At 69.4% G+C, this 14,736-nt stretch overlaps 1 protein-coding gene across 5 annotated transcripts; it reads left to right on the forward strand.

Moving 5' to 3' along the window:
• The first annotated feature begins 177 nt into the window (after nt 1–177).
• Nucleotides 178–13,867, forward strand: TSPAN4 (tetraspanin 4). Of its 5 annotated transcripts, none has more exons than XM_045581072.1 (9): nt 178–284; nt 3,690–3,774; nt 6,127–6,206; nt 10,844–11,035; nt 11,411–11,485; nt 11,983–12,084; nt 12,188–12,319; nt 12,451–12,534; nt 13,114–13,867. In XM_045581072.1, the coding sequence occupies exons 3-9, from the start codon at nt 6,144–6,146 to the stop codon at nt 13,180–13,182; spliced, it is 717 nt and encodes a 238-aa protein (XP_045437028.1). In that variant the 5' UTR covers nt 178–284; nt 3,690–3,774; nt 6,127–6,143; the 3' UTR covers nt 13,183–13,867. The 5 variants fall into 5 exon arrangements, with proteins under 5 accessions (XP_045437028.1, XP_045437030.1, XP_045437027.1 ...); XM_045581074.1 differs by lacking the exon at nt 178–284 and adding an exon at nt 482–612; XM_045581071.1 differs by lacking the exon at nt 178–284 and adding an exon at nt 1,493–1,607.
• The last annotated feature ends 869 nt before the right edge of the window (nt 13,868–14,736 follow it).

Here is a 14,736-nt window from a genome sequence, read left to right on the forward strand (position 1 = left end):
CAGGCCCGCCCCCTCCTGCCCTGCGAGGCCCGGCGGCCCCTTCCCGTCCTGCGGGCCCCGGCGCCGCGGACCTGCACTTCCCGGTGCGACGAGCTTCCTTCGCGCGCGCGCGGGGTGGTCCCAGGCGGCCCGCGGCCGCGGCGGGAGCGGGGGTCGCCCCCCGTCCGGGCTTTGGTACGTCCCGGACTACGGCGTCCGGGCGCGGCCGCAAGGGCTCGGCGGCGCGGTTCGCGTTTCTCGTGTTCGCACGACTGAGAGCGGCGCGGCGGCGGACGGCGGAGCAGGTACAGCGCCCGCCCGCGGGGGTGCGGCCGAGGTCCCGCCCGCGGCGCCGGAGCCGGGCCAGAGCCGGGCCGGGCCCCGGACCGGCGAGGACTCCGAGCCCAGGCTTAGCCCGAGCCGCGCCGCAGCAACAAGTGGCGGGGCGACCCCGCGGGGGCGGGGGTCTGGGCGCGGCCACGGGCGGGTCTTCCCGCCGCCGCTCCGGGCCCGGCCCCGAAAGGGTCCCCGCCCGCAGCCCCTGCCCGTGCCCGGGGGTCTCTGAGGCTGAGTTCTGGGGTCTCCTGGGGTGCCGCCCGCCCGCCCGCACGGCCCCGGCCCGGCCCCGGCCAGGTAGTTACCGGAAGCCGACGGCGGGGGGCTCGGCGGGGACGATCCGTCCGTGGCGCGCCCGCCGGCGGCTCCTCCCCGCCTGCGCGGTGTCCATCGCTTCGCCGCGTCCCTCCGCCCTTCTTCCCGGGAAGGGGCTGCGGGCGAGGGGCTGATGCGTCTGCACCCGCCCCGGGCAGGCTGTGCTGCGTCCCGCGATCTCAGGGCGGCGGACCTCGCTCGGGAGGACGGGAGCGGGGCGGAGAGGGTGGTCAGGGAGGGCGTCGTGGAAGAGGCGACTTTCGGGTTGAACCTTGAAGAACACGGGGGTTTCACAGGGGTGAGCCTGAGTGTGTGAACAAGGACGGATCCTGGCAAAGGGAACCCCTGGGCAGGGCCTGGAGGTTTTACCTGCGGGGTAGCTCCAGGAGGCAGGTTTGGGCTGGGCCCGGGTAGGTGGTGGAGCCAGAGGTGATGGGGCAGGAGCGGTGGAGGGGTTACAGGGAGGAGAGTGTGTGTCCAGACATGGGGTGGGGTGAGCCCCAGGATCCTGGGCTGCGGCTGGGTCTCCCTGCAGGAGGCGAGCACTGGGCTTGGGGGCCCCCGTGACAGGCTGTGTGCGGCTCCCTGGCCTGGGACAGACATCCGGGCCTGTGTTGGGTCCCAGGTGTCAGCTAATTGTCATCTCTGACCTTAGTTGGGGGGTCAGGGAGGTGGAGGGTCCTCTGGGTCCCGGGTAGAGCTGGCCAGACCTGCTGCCCCCCCCCCCCCAGAGTTTGTGCCTCCACCTTTGCCTGGACCCGTGGCCGCTTCCCCAATGGCATTTGCCATCCCCCATCCTGCCACGTGCAGAGCCACGAGCCAAAGCAACTTCCCTCCCCTGACACCCCTCAACCCCCCTCCCACCGACTGGACGTACATCCTGTCCCTGGCCAGATGGGCAGGCTCTGGGGCCTTGAGTCACGGTGGCCTGGGGTCAGACCCAGGCTCAGCCACAGAAGCTGCCAGAAGTGGTGGAGGTGAGAGGGAGCCCAGGAGGGCAGGGGGGTGCCCGCGGGTGGCCCATGGGGAGGGGGTGGGGGCAGAAGGCCTCCTGGGGGAGGGGCCAGGCCTGCCCGCCAGTGCGCGGCGGAGGGAGCCTTTGTTTACTGGGAGTGAGGGGAGCGAGTCTCCGCCCGGATCGCACGGAGCCAAGTTGACATTCCTGGAATTCTGAGAGCCGGATGCAGATTTGGGGGCGGTGGCAGCATCCTCTCGCCGAGCTGCCTCCCTCCGGCTCCCTGATTTCCCAGGAGAGGCCATGGGGAGCGGAGCGGCTGCCCGGCCCGGCTGCATTGCCCCAGCGCCCGTGCGCAGACGCCCCTCGGGGCACTTGGGGTTCGCAGTCCTCCCGGCTCAGCTCTGCCCAGGCTGGACCACAGGAGCCCGGGGAGCCTCAGAGGTCAGCCCTGACGCCCCCTCACCCACACCACCCCCGCCTTGGTCCTGAGTGTGCGCGCGCGCGCGCGCGTGTGTGTGTGTGTGTGTGTGTGTGCACGGGTGAGCGTGCACTGGGGAGAAAGCTGAGGAGAGAGCCAGGCTCTTCAGAGTGGCCAGGGAGGAGGAGCCACGGGGCCCCGGCACTGGTGGGGATGTGGGGGACTCTGCCCGCCTGCCGGGTCCTGGGGGCCGGTGGTGACCCCCTGTGGATGTCAGCACAGATATGGCCGGGCTTCTGGGGAGGACCAGAGGGTGAGGTACGGGGTGTCCTGTCCCAGAGTGGGGAGCTGTGCTCACATGGTTTGGAACTCATGAGCTGTGCTTCCCGCCAGCACGGGTCACTTGAGGGCGGGCAGGGGAGAAGGGGAAATCCAAGATTGAAGTTTTCACTGCTGAGTCTCTGGCCTTGAGCGTTGTCCTGGAGACAGGCCCCGCCCACTGGCCCTGGGTCACAGCCTCAGTTTCCCCTTGGGGAACCAGAGCTGTGGGGCTGGAGGGCCTGAGCGTGGCTGTGTGGACGTGGGCTGGGGCTTGGCCAGTGGCTCCGGTGTGTGCTCACCCTGGATGCACGGGGGTGGGGGGAAGGGGTGGGGCGGGCAGGGTCCATGAACATTCAGGTGTGGGCTCCTCCCCAGAGTCAGCGGGGCGCCCACCTCTGCACCCACACCAGCCCCGGGTTGTGGGTGTGGTGTGGCAGGGGTGCTGGAGCCTGGAGTGGCCCTGACCTCATGACCTACTGGGCACAGCTGGCAACAGCCTTTGAGAAGGTCCCTGCCTGCCGGCCCCGCCGGGTGCCTCTGCCGGATGTGGGCTCCCTGTGGGGGGTGGGTCCAGGGGTGCAGGCCTTCACGGAGGCGGGTGGGCATACACTGGGCATCTGAAGCCGGTGCTCCGGGGCCTTGGAAGTGGGCAGGCACCCCTCCCCAGGGTCCTAACGGTGCCCCCTCCACCTCTAGCTCCCCGTAGCCTCCAGTGGAGGAATAGCGGGGGAGGAGGAGGAGGCGGAGGAGGAGGAGGAGGAGGAGGAGGAGGAGGAGGAGGAAGAGGAGGAGGGTGGAGCAGGCCCTGAGCTCCGGCTGGCCTGGGGGGCGCAGGAGGAGACCGGAGGCTCCGCCCAGCAGGACCCTCCTGGGAGCAGGTGTCTCCCAGCCCCTGGGGCCCTGGTTTGGGTCAGGGCGACAGCCCGCCTGGGTCCTGCGAGCGGATGGGTGCCAGCCTGGTGCCTGCGTGCCCCTCCCCCGGGGCTGGGTGGGCGCTGGGCCCTGTGGCTGAAGCAGCAGCAGGAGGGGCCACCGCAGGCCTGTTTGTGTTGGCCGGGCCTCCGGCTCCTCAGAGCTGCCGCTGCCTCCGCCCCGGGCTGGCCGCCCTGCTGGGCCGTGGGCGGCCAGGCCCTCCGCGGGCTCGGGGGCCACCCAGCCAATCGCCTGTCTGTCCCTCCGCCCGGGCCTCCATCTGAGGCGGGCTGCTGTTTCCCGGCTGTTTCCTTTGGGGGTGTAAGTCACTGGGTGTCTGGGACCTGGAGCCTTGGGCAGAGCCCGGAGGGGCCCTGGCCTGAGTCGCTCACACGCCCGGGCCCTACCCCCCCAGAGGCACAGCCTCACCCTGCCGTCTTCCCTCCGCAGAGCTCCCGCCGCCTGCCGTGGCCCTGCTGACCCGTGCCTGCCGGCCTAGGGCCCTGACACCGCCTGGCTCCCGGGGCAAGCCCAGGTACGTCACTGCTGGCCGGGCTGAGGGGACAGGTCTGGCTGCCTCCTGGCTTCACCTGGGCCTGGGCCTGGGGCCGTGCCAGCCGATGCTGCCTCCCCAGGGTGCTCTGCCGGAGCCCCACCTGCTTCAGGAAGGGGCTGGACTTGGGGGACAGGATCCCAGCCCCCGACCTGTGTCCACACCCCTACTGACCCTGGTGCTGGGTCGGGTCTCCCGGTTTCAGCTCAGACTCACCTGCTCACCTGGAGTGATGGCACAGGTTTGGGCGATGGCAATGGGGGTGGCGGGAGTTTTGGGGGACGCCGAGGCAGCACTGGCTGAGGGAGATGGGACTGAGGGCATCCGGGGTGCTGGGCTCAATGCAGATGCCTAAGCCCCAACATAATGCAGGCATGGAGGGGGGCCCAGGGGAGCCCTGCCCACCACTGCCCTGCCCAGCCTTGGCCCCGGAACCCTTCGTTGTCCTCAGAGGCCCTGCCCTGGAGCCGGGCCCCCATCCTCACCCACCTCTGGCCAGCACCTTCAGTACAAGGGGCGTGGGTGCATGTTTGGGGGTGTAAGTCACTGGGTGTCTGGGACCTGGTTCGGGTCCAGCCCAGTGTGTGTGGACGGTCCCGGGCTCGGACTTCCAGCCGGGGCTGGTGCAAGTGGAAGTTGGGCCCTGGGTTCAAAAATCACCACGAATTTCCAAAGGCGGTGGTGAAGGTCACACCAGCGGGGCTCCGAGTGGCCCGAGGCAGCAGAGGCAGGTCTGGCTGGGAGAGGAGCGGGGTGCGGGGCGGGCGGGCTGGTCACTGGGCCTGGAGTGGGCCTGCCTCTGGGTCCCCAGCCGTCACCCTCACTGGGGGTCGAACCGCAACCTCCCGGGTCATAGGTCGGTGCTCAACCACTGAGCCAGGTGGGCCGGGCACTTCTTATTTATCCTCATTTTATGTGTTAATCCTCATCGGAGGGTATTTTCCCATTGATTTTTAGAGAGAGTGAAAGGGAGGGGGGGTGGAAAGAGAGAGACATCGATGTGAGAGAGACACATCGACTGGCTGCCTCCCACACATGCACTAGTCCGGTGGGGGATTGAACCTGCAACCGAGCTACATGCCCTGATGGGTAATTGAAGGAATTGAACAGTGACCATGGGCTGATGCTCTAACCACTGAGCAACACAACCAGGGCTCTGGCCCTCTCTTTAAGTCTGAAAACTTCTCAGACCTGCCTTGCAGAGTGACCCCCCTTCCCCCCCCAGCACCCAGGACGCCCCCCCCAGCTCCGTCCTCCCCCCCAGCTCCATCCTCCCCCCCAGCTCCATCCCCCCCAGCTCCGTCCTCCCCCCCAGCTCCATCCTCCCCCAGCTCCGTCCTCCCCCCCAGCTCCGTCCTCCCCCCCAGCTCCGTCCTCCCCCCCAGCTCCGTCCTCCCCCCCCAGCTCCGTCCTCCCCCCAGCTCCGTCCTCCCCCCCAGCTCCGCCCCCCCCAGCTCCGTCCTCCCCCCCAGCTCCGTCCCCCCCAGCTCCGTCCTCCCCCCCAGCTCCGTCCTCCCCCCCAGCTCCATCCCCCCCAGCTCCGTCCTCCCCCCCAGCTCCGTCCTCCCCCCCCAGCTCCGTCCTCCCCCCCAGCTCCGTCCTCCCCCCAGCTCCGTCCTCCCCCCAGCTCCGTCCTCCCCCCAGCTCCGTCCTCCCCCCCAGCTCCGTCCTCCCCCCCCGCTCCGTCCTCCCCCCAGCTCCATCCTCCCAGGGAGGGGCTCCGGGCGGCGGCGGGCGGGTTTGCCAGCGGCTGGGCCTGAGGGAGGGATGGAGGAGGGTGGGAGGGAGGAGGGTCGGCGCGGGGGCGGAGGCGGGGCGGGGGCCGGGGCGGGGCGGGGGCGGGTCGTCGCCGGCGGGATTGGCCGGCGGCGGGGCCGGAGGGAGGGAGGGAGGGAGGGAGGGAGGAGGGTCGGCGCGGGGCGGGGGGCGCGGCGCGGGGCGGGGCTTCGGGCCGGGCGCGGGCGCGGGCTGCGGGCGGGCGGGCGGGCCGGGTCCGGACCCGCGGGTCTGCGCGGGCTCGGGCTGCACCGCGGGGCCGGGGCTCCGGGGGCCCGGGGGGCGGGAGGCGCGGCGGCGGCGGGATGCGGCGCGCGGCGGCGGCGGGCGCGGGGCGCTGAGCTCGGGCCGCCGGGATGCGCCGCTCCAGCACCGACGAGTCCACGTACCGGCGCAGCCCGTCGCCGGAGGGCAAGCGGCCGGGCGGCCCGTTCCGCCGCTGCAGCGGCCTCTACGGCGACGGCGGCCCGTTCGGCCCGCAGGCGGCCCCGCGCCCGCCGCCCAAGGGCGCCCGGTACGTGGTGCTGTACCTGGACCTGTCCTTCATCTTCCTCCTAGAGCTCAAGCGCTGCGGCATGGCGCGCGGCTGCCTGCAGGCCGTCAAGTACCTCATGTTCGCCTTCAACCTGCTCTTCTGGGTGAGTGGCCGGGCCGGGCCGGGGCCAGGGAGACCCGCGCCGGCCGAGGGGCGGGATGGAGATGCGAGGTCCCCGGGGCGCTGCTTGGCCGGACCGGCCGCTGGGGCGGGTGCCCGCGCGGGGCAGGGGGCCGGCCGGGCCTCCACCCTGGGAGCTGGGCGGGTCCTCTTCCCCAGGGGTGCCCCGCGGGAGATGCCCGGGTCCGCTGGGCTGTGTGCTGGGCTGGTGCTCCGCTCTGCTTCCCTCCGCCCGCAGCCTGAGTTCTTTACTCCTCCCCCCGCCCCCATCAAGTGGACCCACCTACCAGTCCCAGTCCCAGGGACCCCAGCTTATGAGGGGCTGTAGGGTGAAGTACCCCGTCTCTGGAGAAGCGGGGGAAGGGAGAGGGTGCGCGCTGTGGGTGGTGCCGGCTGGGACAGTGGGCTGTGGGACCGGAGGGGCGTCCCGCCTGCTGCCTCTCCTCCAGCAGGCTGGGCGGCTTCCAGAACTTCTGCGGAGACGGGAGGTGCCGTGTCTGTCGGGGGGCCCCTCCCCGGGACGGGGACAGTTGCCTCCGGACCCAGGCTGGGACCCCGGCCGCAGGGCGTGGCTGTGGCGGAGCCAGGGTCACACCTGCCCAGGTCGGAGATGCCCGGCCAGGCCTCCGACCCGCAGGCTGGGCGGGAGGCTGCTGGAGAGGAAGTCAAGGTCACTCCGCTTCCTTCATTAATTCCTGGGCCAAAGCCCTTCACCACTGGGAGCAAGGGGCGTGGCTCTCCTCCCTGGGCTGGACCGAGGGAGGCTGCATTTGCATGCTCATTTGCATGTGGTCCGGTGGAGGACAGATGCCTAGGGACCCAGGGCTACCATTCTGCACCTCCCTCCATCCTGGGCCCCGGCTTTTCTCTCTCCCACTTTGGGGGGCGTGAGGGGTCACTGGGAGGGGCAGCTAGCCTGGGGTCAAATGTGAGGTGTGACCCAAGGCGGCTCTTGCCTAAGATGCCTGCTTTTCGGAGGGTCGGTCGCCCTAAGCGTTTGTTCTCTGCCAGGGGCTCCTGGGCGAGGGGGGCCAGGCCCGGAGCCCGCGGAGCGGTGGGTGCGGCTGGAGCTCCGAGCCGACAGCTGCAGGGCCACCGGCATGGGTAGGGCTGATGGCTGCAGAGGGGACCAGAGCTGGCAGCCACAGGTGTTGCCAGGGTGGGCCTGTGGGTTGGGGCCTGGGGGGGGCCGTGGCCAGGTCCCTGCTTCTCACCCAGCTGCCCACAGCCACGGGACACCTGCCTGCGAGGAGAGGGGAGCCTCACGGGGCCTGTGCGCGGGGAGCTCGGGGTCCCCAGCCGGGGCCTTCGCCTGCGAGGCCCCCGGAGCTTCTCCAGCAGCTCGGGCTCGCCAGGCCGGTAACAGCCCCGGGGGGGAACCCCACCCTCCGCTCAGCCCCCCCGGCCCACCGCGGCAGCTGCAGGCCTGACTCGCAGCCGGTGGGCAAGTGTTGGCATTCTTTTTTCTTTTTTTAATGTATTTTATTGATTTTTTTACAGAGAGGAAGGGAGAGGGTTAGAGAGTTAGAAACATCGACCAGCTGCCTCTTGCACACTCCCTACTGGGGATGTGCCCGCAACCCAGGTGCATGCCCTTGACCGGAATCGAACCTGGTACTCTTCGGTCCGCAGGCTGACGCTCCAGCCACTGAGCCACACCGGTTAGGACTGATGTTGACATTCTTGAACTGCTTGTAGAATGACCTGCATGTAGATGGTGCCCTCCGCCATGCCAGCCCCCATGCTGAGGCTGTGTCGGCTGCCAGGGAGGGGCTTCTGGGCACAGGCTTGGCCCCTAGCCCTCCACCCCATTCCAAGGACATGGCCTGCTGCCCGGCCATCTGCCACCCTGAGCCGTGTGGCCAGAGAGCTGTCAGCACAGGGCCTGCTGGTACCCACCCGGCCCTGGGCTGCAGGTGATGGCATCACCAGCCGTGCCCAGGCCGGTGGAAAGTGCGAGACCAGGAACACAGCAGCAGGCAGGCAGGCGGGTCGCAGCGGGGGCAGGTGAGGGCAGGGTGCTGAGAGGCAGGGAGGCTCCGGGGGCCGAGGCTGGATCCCCCCTCCCAGGCTGTCGTGTGGTTAGGGTCTGCCGTGGCCCCGCTGGGTTTCCGTCGAGCTGGGGAGTGGGCCCCGCCGTGTCCCAGGCAGTGGGCAAGCGGCTGGGGAGGTGCGGGTGGACACTGGTAAGCAGGGTGGCGCCCTGGGTCCCCAGCTTCGCCGTCCAGCCAGCCTGCCCGGGGAGGGCTGGGTGCTCTGGCCTCGGGAGCCGGCTGGTGTGTCCTCCTCCTGTGATGTTCTGTGTCTGGATGTAATGGGGCCCATTTTTCTCCTGCACTCGGAGGCTGTAATTTTCCTGCCAAAATGTTTTAAAAGCTGCAGACGCAGAAACATTCCGAAATTATAGGTAATTTTATTAAGCACAGGCGTGCAGTGTTGGCGCCTGTTCTGTGTGAATGTGCTTGATGTGGAGGGGCCGGGGCCGGGCGCAGGGCCGCGTGTTGGGAGCCATGAGGGTGCCCGGGCCTGGGTCCCCGTGTGGATGGCGTGTGTCAGGGTCTCTCCTCCATCTCGGGCCGAGGCCCGGGCATTTCCCGGTGTTCACTAAGGAAACGCCCCCCAGGCTGGCTGTGGGGCCACCCCTCCTGGCCCCCGACCCCGGACGGCCCCTTCCTGCCGTCCCTTCCTGTGCCGCCCGGCAGCTTCCCCTCCGAGCAGCGTGCTCTCGTTTCCCGCCGGCAGAGCCATCCCCAGCCTGGAGGCCGCGGGCGGGCAGGCAGCTGGTTTTAAATAACAGCTCAGCGCCTCCAGGTCAGGGACCGGCCCAAGAGGCAGCCTCCCCCACCGGGCTCAGCCTGCGGCCCAGAGCTGTGAGCTGGTGAGGGGCCAGGGCCGTGCTGGCTCTGCGGTGAGGATGGTCCGGGGGTGTGTGTGTGTGTGTGCGTGCGTGCCTGTGCCTGGGTGTGCGGAGTGTGAGGAACCAGCTGCTGAGTGTGTGTGGCAGACACCGGGTGATGTGTCCATCCGGGCAGCCTCCCCTGGCCCGGGCTCCGTGGCCCGTCACAGTCCCGCTTCCTCAGGGGCCCGTGTGCCGAAGGCGCTGGTCACACAGGGGGCCTCTGGGAACCCCCAGGCCGGCCGGGCAGTGCTGGGCTGGTCAGCCTCTGCACCCTGTCCCCCAACTCGCTGCCTAGAAGCACGGGGCCCTGGCACATCCTGCCCTTTGGCCGCTGCAGCCCCCACCTGCCTGGGAGGGGCACAGCCGGGACTGCCCAGAGGGACTCCAGATGCCATGGGAGCCTGGGCAGAGCTCACCGCCCCCCGGTAATTGTGGTTTCCTGCTGGCAGCTGGCTTAATGCACCACGTGGGATGGAGACAGTGATGGAGACAGCGCAGCTGCCGCCCCCACGCCCCACGCCCGGCCGTGGCCAGGCTGACTGTGGGGGAGGGGCTCAGACAGGGCTCTGAGCTGTGGGTCCCTGTCACACTGGAGGCCGGACCTCGGCTCACTGTCTGGGAGATGGGTACCAGCCTGGCTGTTGGGCGTGGGAGCTTTGTGGGTGATGTGGCTCTTGGTGGCCCCGCTGTCCGGGGTGAGCAGGGGCGCATCTGAGGGGTAGTTGTGCCCGGGGCTGCCCTGAGGCCAAGCCCATGGGGGCCGAGCCCAGACTGGCAGGATGCTCCTGGGCCCTGGGCGGGGGGGCTCAGGGTCCCATGACTATCCAGTCCTCGCCTTCCCAGGCCATCAGCCGTCGGTCCCCAAGTGCTGCCAGCATTTGTGGGGCTGCCTGCACCCCGGGACACAGCCTCCGTTTCACCCTGAGCCGACCCAGAGCCCAAGGCTCATTGTCTGAGGGAGGGCTGGAGCCACAGCCCCTTGGCCAGCCCTGGGCGCCTCGCCGCTCCCCCTTCTTCCTCTGTTTTAATTGTTTTTTGTAATGAGCAATTACAAAATCCGGTAAGAGCTGCCGTGGTGAGGGAGGAGGCAGCGAGGGCAGGAGCAGGCTCCGCCCCGGGCGTCCTGCACTCCGGGCCTGTGGGTGCTGTGGGCGGCCCACCCAGCGGGAAGCCAGGATACAGGAAGAGCAAGCGCGAAGGGTTCCCTCTATGGCACATGTGTCAAACACAAGGCCCGCGGGCCAAATCCGTCCCGCCAGGCCTTGCAATGTGGCCCGCACCGCGCTGTCATCACTGCACTCCGCTGCGTTTCCATCACAATGACAGTTTATGACTGTTCAGTAAACCATTCGGCCCGCGATTTAGGCTGGATTTTAGATTTTGGCCCCTTCTCTGATTGAGTTCGACACCCCTGCTCTATGGCGTCTGGGGCCCGAAGGTGGGCTCCCTGGGCTGCTCCAGTCCGGTGGGGGGTGAGGTGCAGGCTGTGTTCTGGGCGGAGGGGACGCTTCTTGGACGGTGGGGTTGGGGGTGCTCTGGGGCCCCCGTTCATGATAGCGAGTGTCCGCAGACCAGCGCCCCCACCAACCCCGGTGGCCACGCCTGGTGTGGGCCTGGGTCGGGGTGTCGGGACGAGACCGGGAGGGAGGGGCCCTCGAGGGGCAGGGCTCGCCTGGACGCCCCGCTGCCGCCTCACCACCCCTCTCGCCTGCCCCCGCCAGCTGGGAGGATGCGGCATCCTGGGGGTGGGCATCTGGCTGGCTGCCACGCAGGGGAACTTCGCCACCCTGTCCTCCTCCTTCCCGTCCCTGTCGGCCGCCAACCTGCTCATCGTCACCGGCACCTTCATCATGGCCATCGGCTTCGTGGGCTGCATTGGGGCCATCAAGGAGAACAAGTGCCTGCTGCTCACCGTGAGTGCGGGGGCGGGGCCTGTGCGGGGGGCGGGGCCTGTGCGGGGAGGGCGTGGGCGCAGGCTCCCACTCATGGCGCCACCTCCTGGGCTGTGGGCTGCTCTGAGGCAGGGGCCTCCCGACTCAGGACACGTGCCCACCGTCACATGCGTGACAGGCCTGTTTCCCAGGACTGTCCTTCGGGACCCCAGCCCCTGCCCCCCCCCCTTCGCCCTGGGGCCCTCTGGAGATGCTCCGGGCCTTGGAGGTGGACTTGGGCGGGATGCGTGACCCTGACCGCAGAGAACTCGGAGGGCGTGGCCGCCCAGGACAGGGTCGCTGCAGGCCAGGCGGCTGGCGGGAGGGCCGGGTGCTGAGCCCCCCTCACCCCTGCAGTTCTTCGTGCTGCTGCTGCTGGTGCTCCTGCTGGAGGTCACCGTCGCCGTCCTCTTCTCCGCCTACACCGACAAGGTCAGCCCCTCGGCACCGGCTTCTGGGGGCCCCAGGACGAGTCGCCCCTCAGACGCCCGCTCCCTGTGGGCCATCTCCCACTTGTTCCCTTAACCGCCTGCTCACATTAGGCCGGGCCTGCTACGCGTTTGTTCCGGGTGTGACCGGGACTGCCTGCCTGCGCGAGGCCCTCGGTGGCTCCCGCCGCCTGGGCAGACCCCACTCTGTGGGGAGCACTTCCCCGTCCTTCCTGGAGCCCTGGGGGGCGGGGCCCGGTCTGCTCCTCACAGGGGTGGGGAGTAGAAGCCTCAAGCCCGCAGCCAATGTGGTGGCTGAGTGTGCTTGGGGGGCGGGGAGGCACACCCAGCTGGAGTCTGTGCATCTACATCCAGCTGAGCGGGCTGCTGTGTCTGACTCACCCGGTGCTCAGCACCCAGGGGCGGAGAGGGGAGAGCTAGGGCCTGGGCGCTGGGGGGACTCCAGGGAGGGCAGGCTCTGCTGACCACACAGCCCTGTAGATCGACAGGTATGCGCAGCGAGATCTGAAGAAGGGCCTGCACCTGTACGGCACCCCGGGCAACGTGGGGCTCACCAACGCCTGGAGCATCATCCAGACCGACGTGAGGGGCATGGCTGAGGGCGTGAGGGCCTGTGGGGTGCTGGACCCGGGGGTGCTGGGTGTGTGGTGGGGCCCTCAGCGAGGTCCGCTGGTGCCTCCCGCAGTTCCGTTGCTGCGGTGTCTCCAACTACACGGACTGGTTCGAGGTCTACAATGCCACGCGCGTGCCGGACTCCTGCTGCCTGGAGTTCAGCGAGAGCTGCGGGCTGCACGCACCTGGCACCTGGTGGAAGGCGGTGAGCCGGCGCCCGCCCCGCCCGTCTGCTGGTTTGGCCCCAGGACCTGGGGGTAGAGGGCCGGCCTCACAGCAGTGTGCCCTGGGAACCCCGCCCTTCTTCCGGCCCTGCTGACACCCCCCTTCCTCCAGCCCTGCTATGAGACGGTGAAGATGTGGCTCCAGGAGAACCTGCTGGCCGTGGGCGTCTTCGGGCTGTGCACGGCGCTGGTGCAGGTACGGAGGGTGGCAGCTCCCGCACTGAGGCCCCGGGGAGCCCCGTCCCCAGGCAGAGGTGGGGTCCGTGGGGGTGGAGGGACCCTGCATGAGCGAAGTGGGTGAGGCGCAGCCTGGACACCTGTGAGGATCCTGGGCACTCCCAGCCCTGTTCTTGCAGCCCCTGCCCAGCGGGCTGATGGCAGGTCCAGCTGGGGGCCCTGCTCCCTGACCTCTGGCGCCAAGGAACCCGAGTGACTGCATCCTGGGGGCTAAGCCATATCAGTCACCTTGGCCATCAGGGCAGCCATCGTCCCTGGGTTCGAAGCCAGAGCGGATGAACACGATTACAGTTGGATGAATGGGCAAGGGACAGGGTGCTGGGGCCCAGTGGGTGGGGAGGGGGCCGCTGACCCATGATGCAGCCGCCCTGAAGAGCCCAGGCTGGGCATGCCAGCGAGAGGCGGGCTGTGCCTGCAGGGCTGAGGGTGGTGGTGATGGACCTAAATTGCCAAGGGTGGGGGGCATCCTGAGGAGGGGCCGGGTGCCCGCAGGCAGGATGTGGCTCTGCTCAGCACCCCGACCCCCGTGTCCCCGCAGATCTTGGGCCTGACTTTCGCGATGACCATGTACTGCCAGGTGGTGAAGGCCGACACCTACTGCGCATAGACTGCCCTGCCGGCCACCCAGCTTCGCTGCCAAAGGATCCACCCACCGGGAGACGGCCTCGTCCCCTGGGCCTCTGAGCACGTGCCAAGGGGCAGCTGGCGCCTTCGGGGTCCACGCCCACGTACTCCGCAGAGCGGCTCTCCCTGGACCCTGCCCAGGGCTGGGGTGGGCGAGGGCCTCCTGCTGGCCGGTGCTGGGGCGGAGCCCCGTCCTCACATTCCACACGGGCAGGGCAGGCCCGGTGCGTATATAAGGTGCGTGGGCAGCAGCCCCTTTTCACTGCCCTGACCCCCCCCTGGGCACACCGTGGCTGTGGCCTCCCCCACCGTGGGGCTGGTGCCTGGAGTGGGGCTCTGTGACCCACAGGCTCGGGTGAGCTGCCAGCCAGCAGGTGGGGCTGAGTGCGAGGACAGGCCCCAAACCTCCACTAGATGAGCTCCAGGAAGTGGTGCAGGGGCCCCGAGAACCACCAGGAGCCCCGACCTGTCCATGTCTCTGTTCCTCTGCATCTGTCCCCCTTCCTCCAAGCTGTGTGTCGTCCCCCCCCCCCCCCCCCCCGCTGTGTCAACAAGGGGAGTGCGGTTCCTTGCTGCCCGTTAGGGAACGTGGCCCCGAGGTGTCTCTCTGTACGACTTTGCAAATAAAGGGGCCGTGGGAGCGAGCAGCTGCCAGGCCCAGCACCAGCCAGGCGCCTCTGGGGCTTCCTGTGGCCGGGCTGATGGGCAGTGAGGGCTGGGGGCTTCCTGTCGCCGGGCGGATGGGCAGTGAGGGCTGGGGGCTTCTTGTCGCCGGGCGGATGGGCAGTGAGGGCTGGGGGCTTCCGGTGGCCGGGCGGATGGGCAGTGAGGGCTGGGGGCTTCCTGTCGCCGGGCGGATGGGCAGTGAGGGCTGGGGCTGGGGTCCAGGTTGAGTGGACCGCTCAGGAGCCCCAGGCTGCGGGGCACCTGTCCACAGCCCCATTCCGGCCTGCTCCGTGGTCCGGCCTTGGTCAACCCGCCCAGTGACCGCAGGGTGCCCCATGTCCTCCGAACGAGCACATGCTGTGACCTGGGGAGTTCACAGGGGCTTCCTTACACGCCAGCGGCCAATGCCCGAAGTGAGGTGAGAAGTCACAGCAAAGCGGACTCCAACCTGCAGCACCTGCCCTGTGCCCGGCTCCACCAGCGCTTGGCTCACCCAGGACACCTGAGGTCCTGGGCACGGGGCAGGGGCCTCCCCCCAGGGGGACAGCTGTCCTTCAGCTCCTCAATCTGAGTGCCCCCAATGTTTGATCCCAGGAGTGGCTGTCCTGCAGGTGCTGAGACTGGCCAGGGTGCTGTCATTCCAGTGACCACAGCCGCTGGCACCAGGCCCAGTGTCGGAGCAGGTTTTGGCAGTGGCCTGGCGCTCCTGCCATGGGGACTTGGTGGCTTGTTGTCTGTGTGAGGCCCAGGGTGACGCGGCGGGGCCGGCCCTGAGGAGTCCAGGTCTGGGAGCTGTCACTCCGAGGCCTCCAGACCCACCTGGAACACTGGCTGCATGGAGCGGCCGGACGCCCGCACCCGGGGGCACCTG

This window comes from Pipistrellus kuhlii, unplaced genomic scaffold, assembly GCF_014108245.1.
Source record: "Pipistrellus kuhlii isolate mPipKuh1 unplaced genomic scaffold, mPipKuh1.p scaffold_m20_p_132, whole genome shotgun sequence".
NCBI lineage: Eukaryota > Metazoa > Chordata > Mammalia > Chiroptera > Vespertilionidae > Pipistrellus > Pipistrellus kuhlii.

What these genes read in the sequence shown, in the direction of transcription:
- TSPAN4 (XM_036436245.2), top strand. Translation starts at nt 5,925, where the DNA reads ATGCGCCGCTCCAGCACCGACGAGTCCACGTACCGGCGCAGCCCGTCG. An exon ending in GGAGCATCATCCAGACCGAC is followed by an intron (nt 12,085 to 12,187) that starts GTGAGGGGCATG and finishes TGCCTCCCGCAG; the next exon opens with TTCCGTTGCTGCGGTGTCTC. An exon ending in TGTGCACGGCGCTGGTGCAG is followed by an intron (nt 12,535 to 13,113) that starts GTACGGAGGGTG and finishes GTGTCCCCGCAG; the next exon opens with ATCTTGGGCCTGACTTTCGC.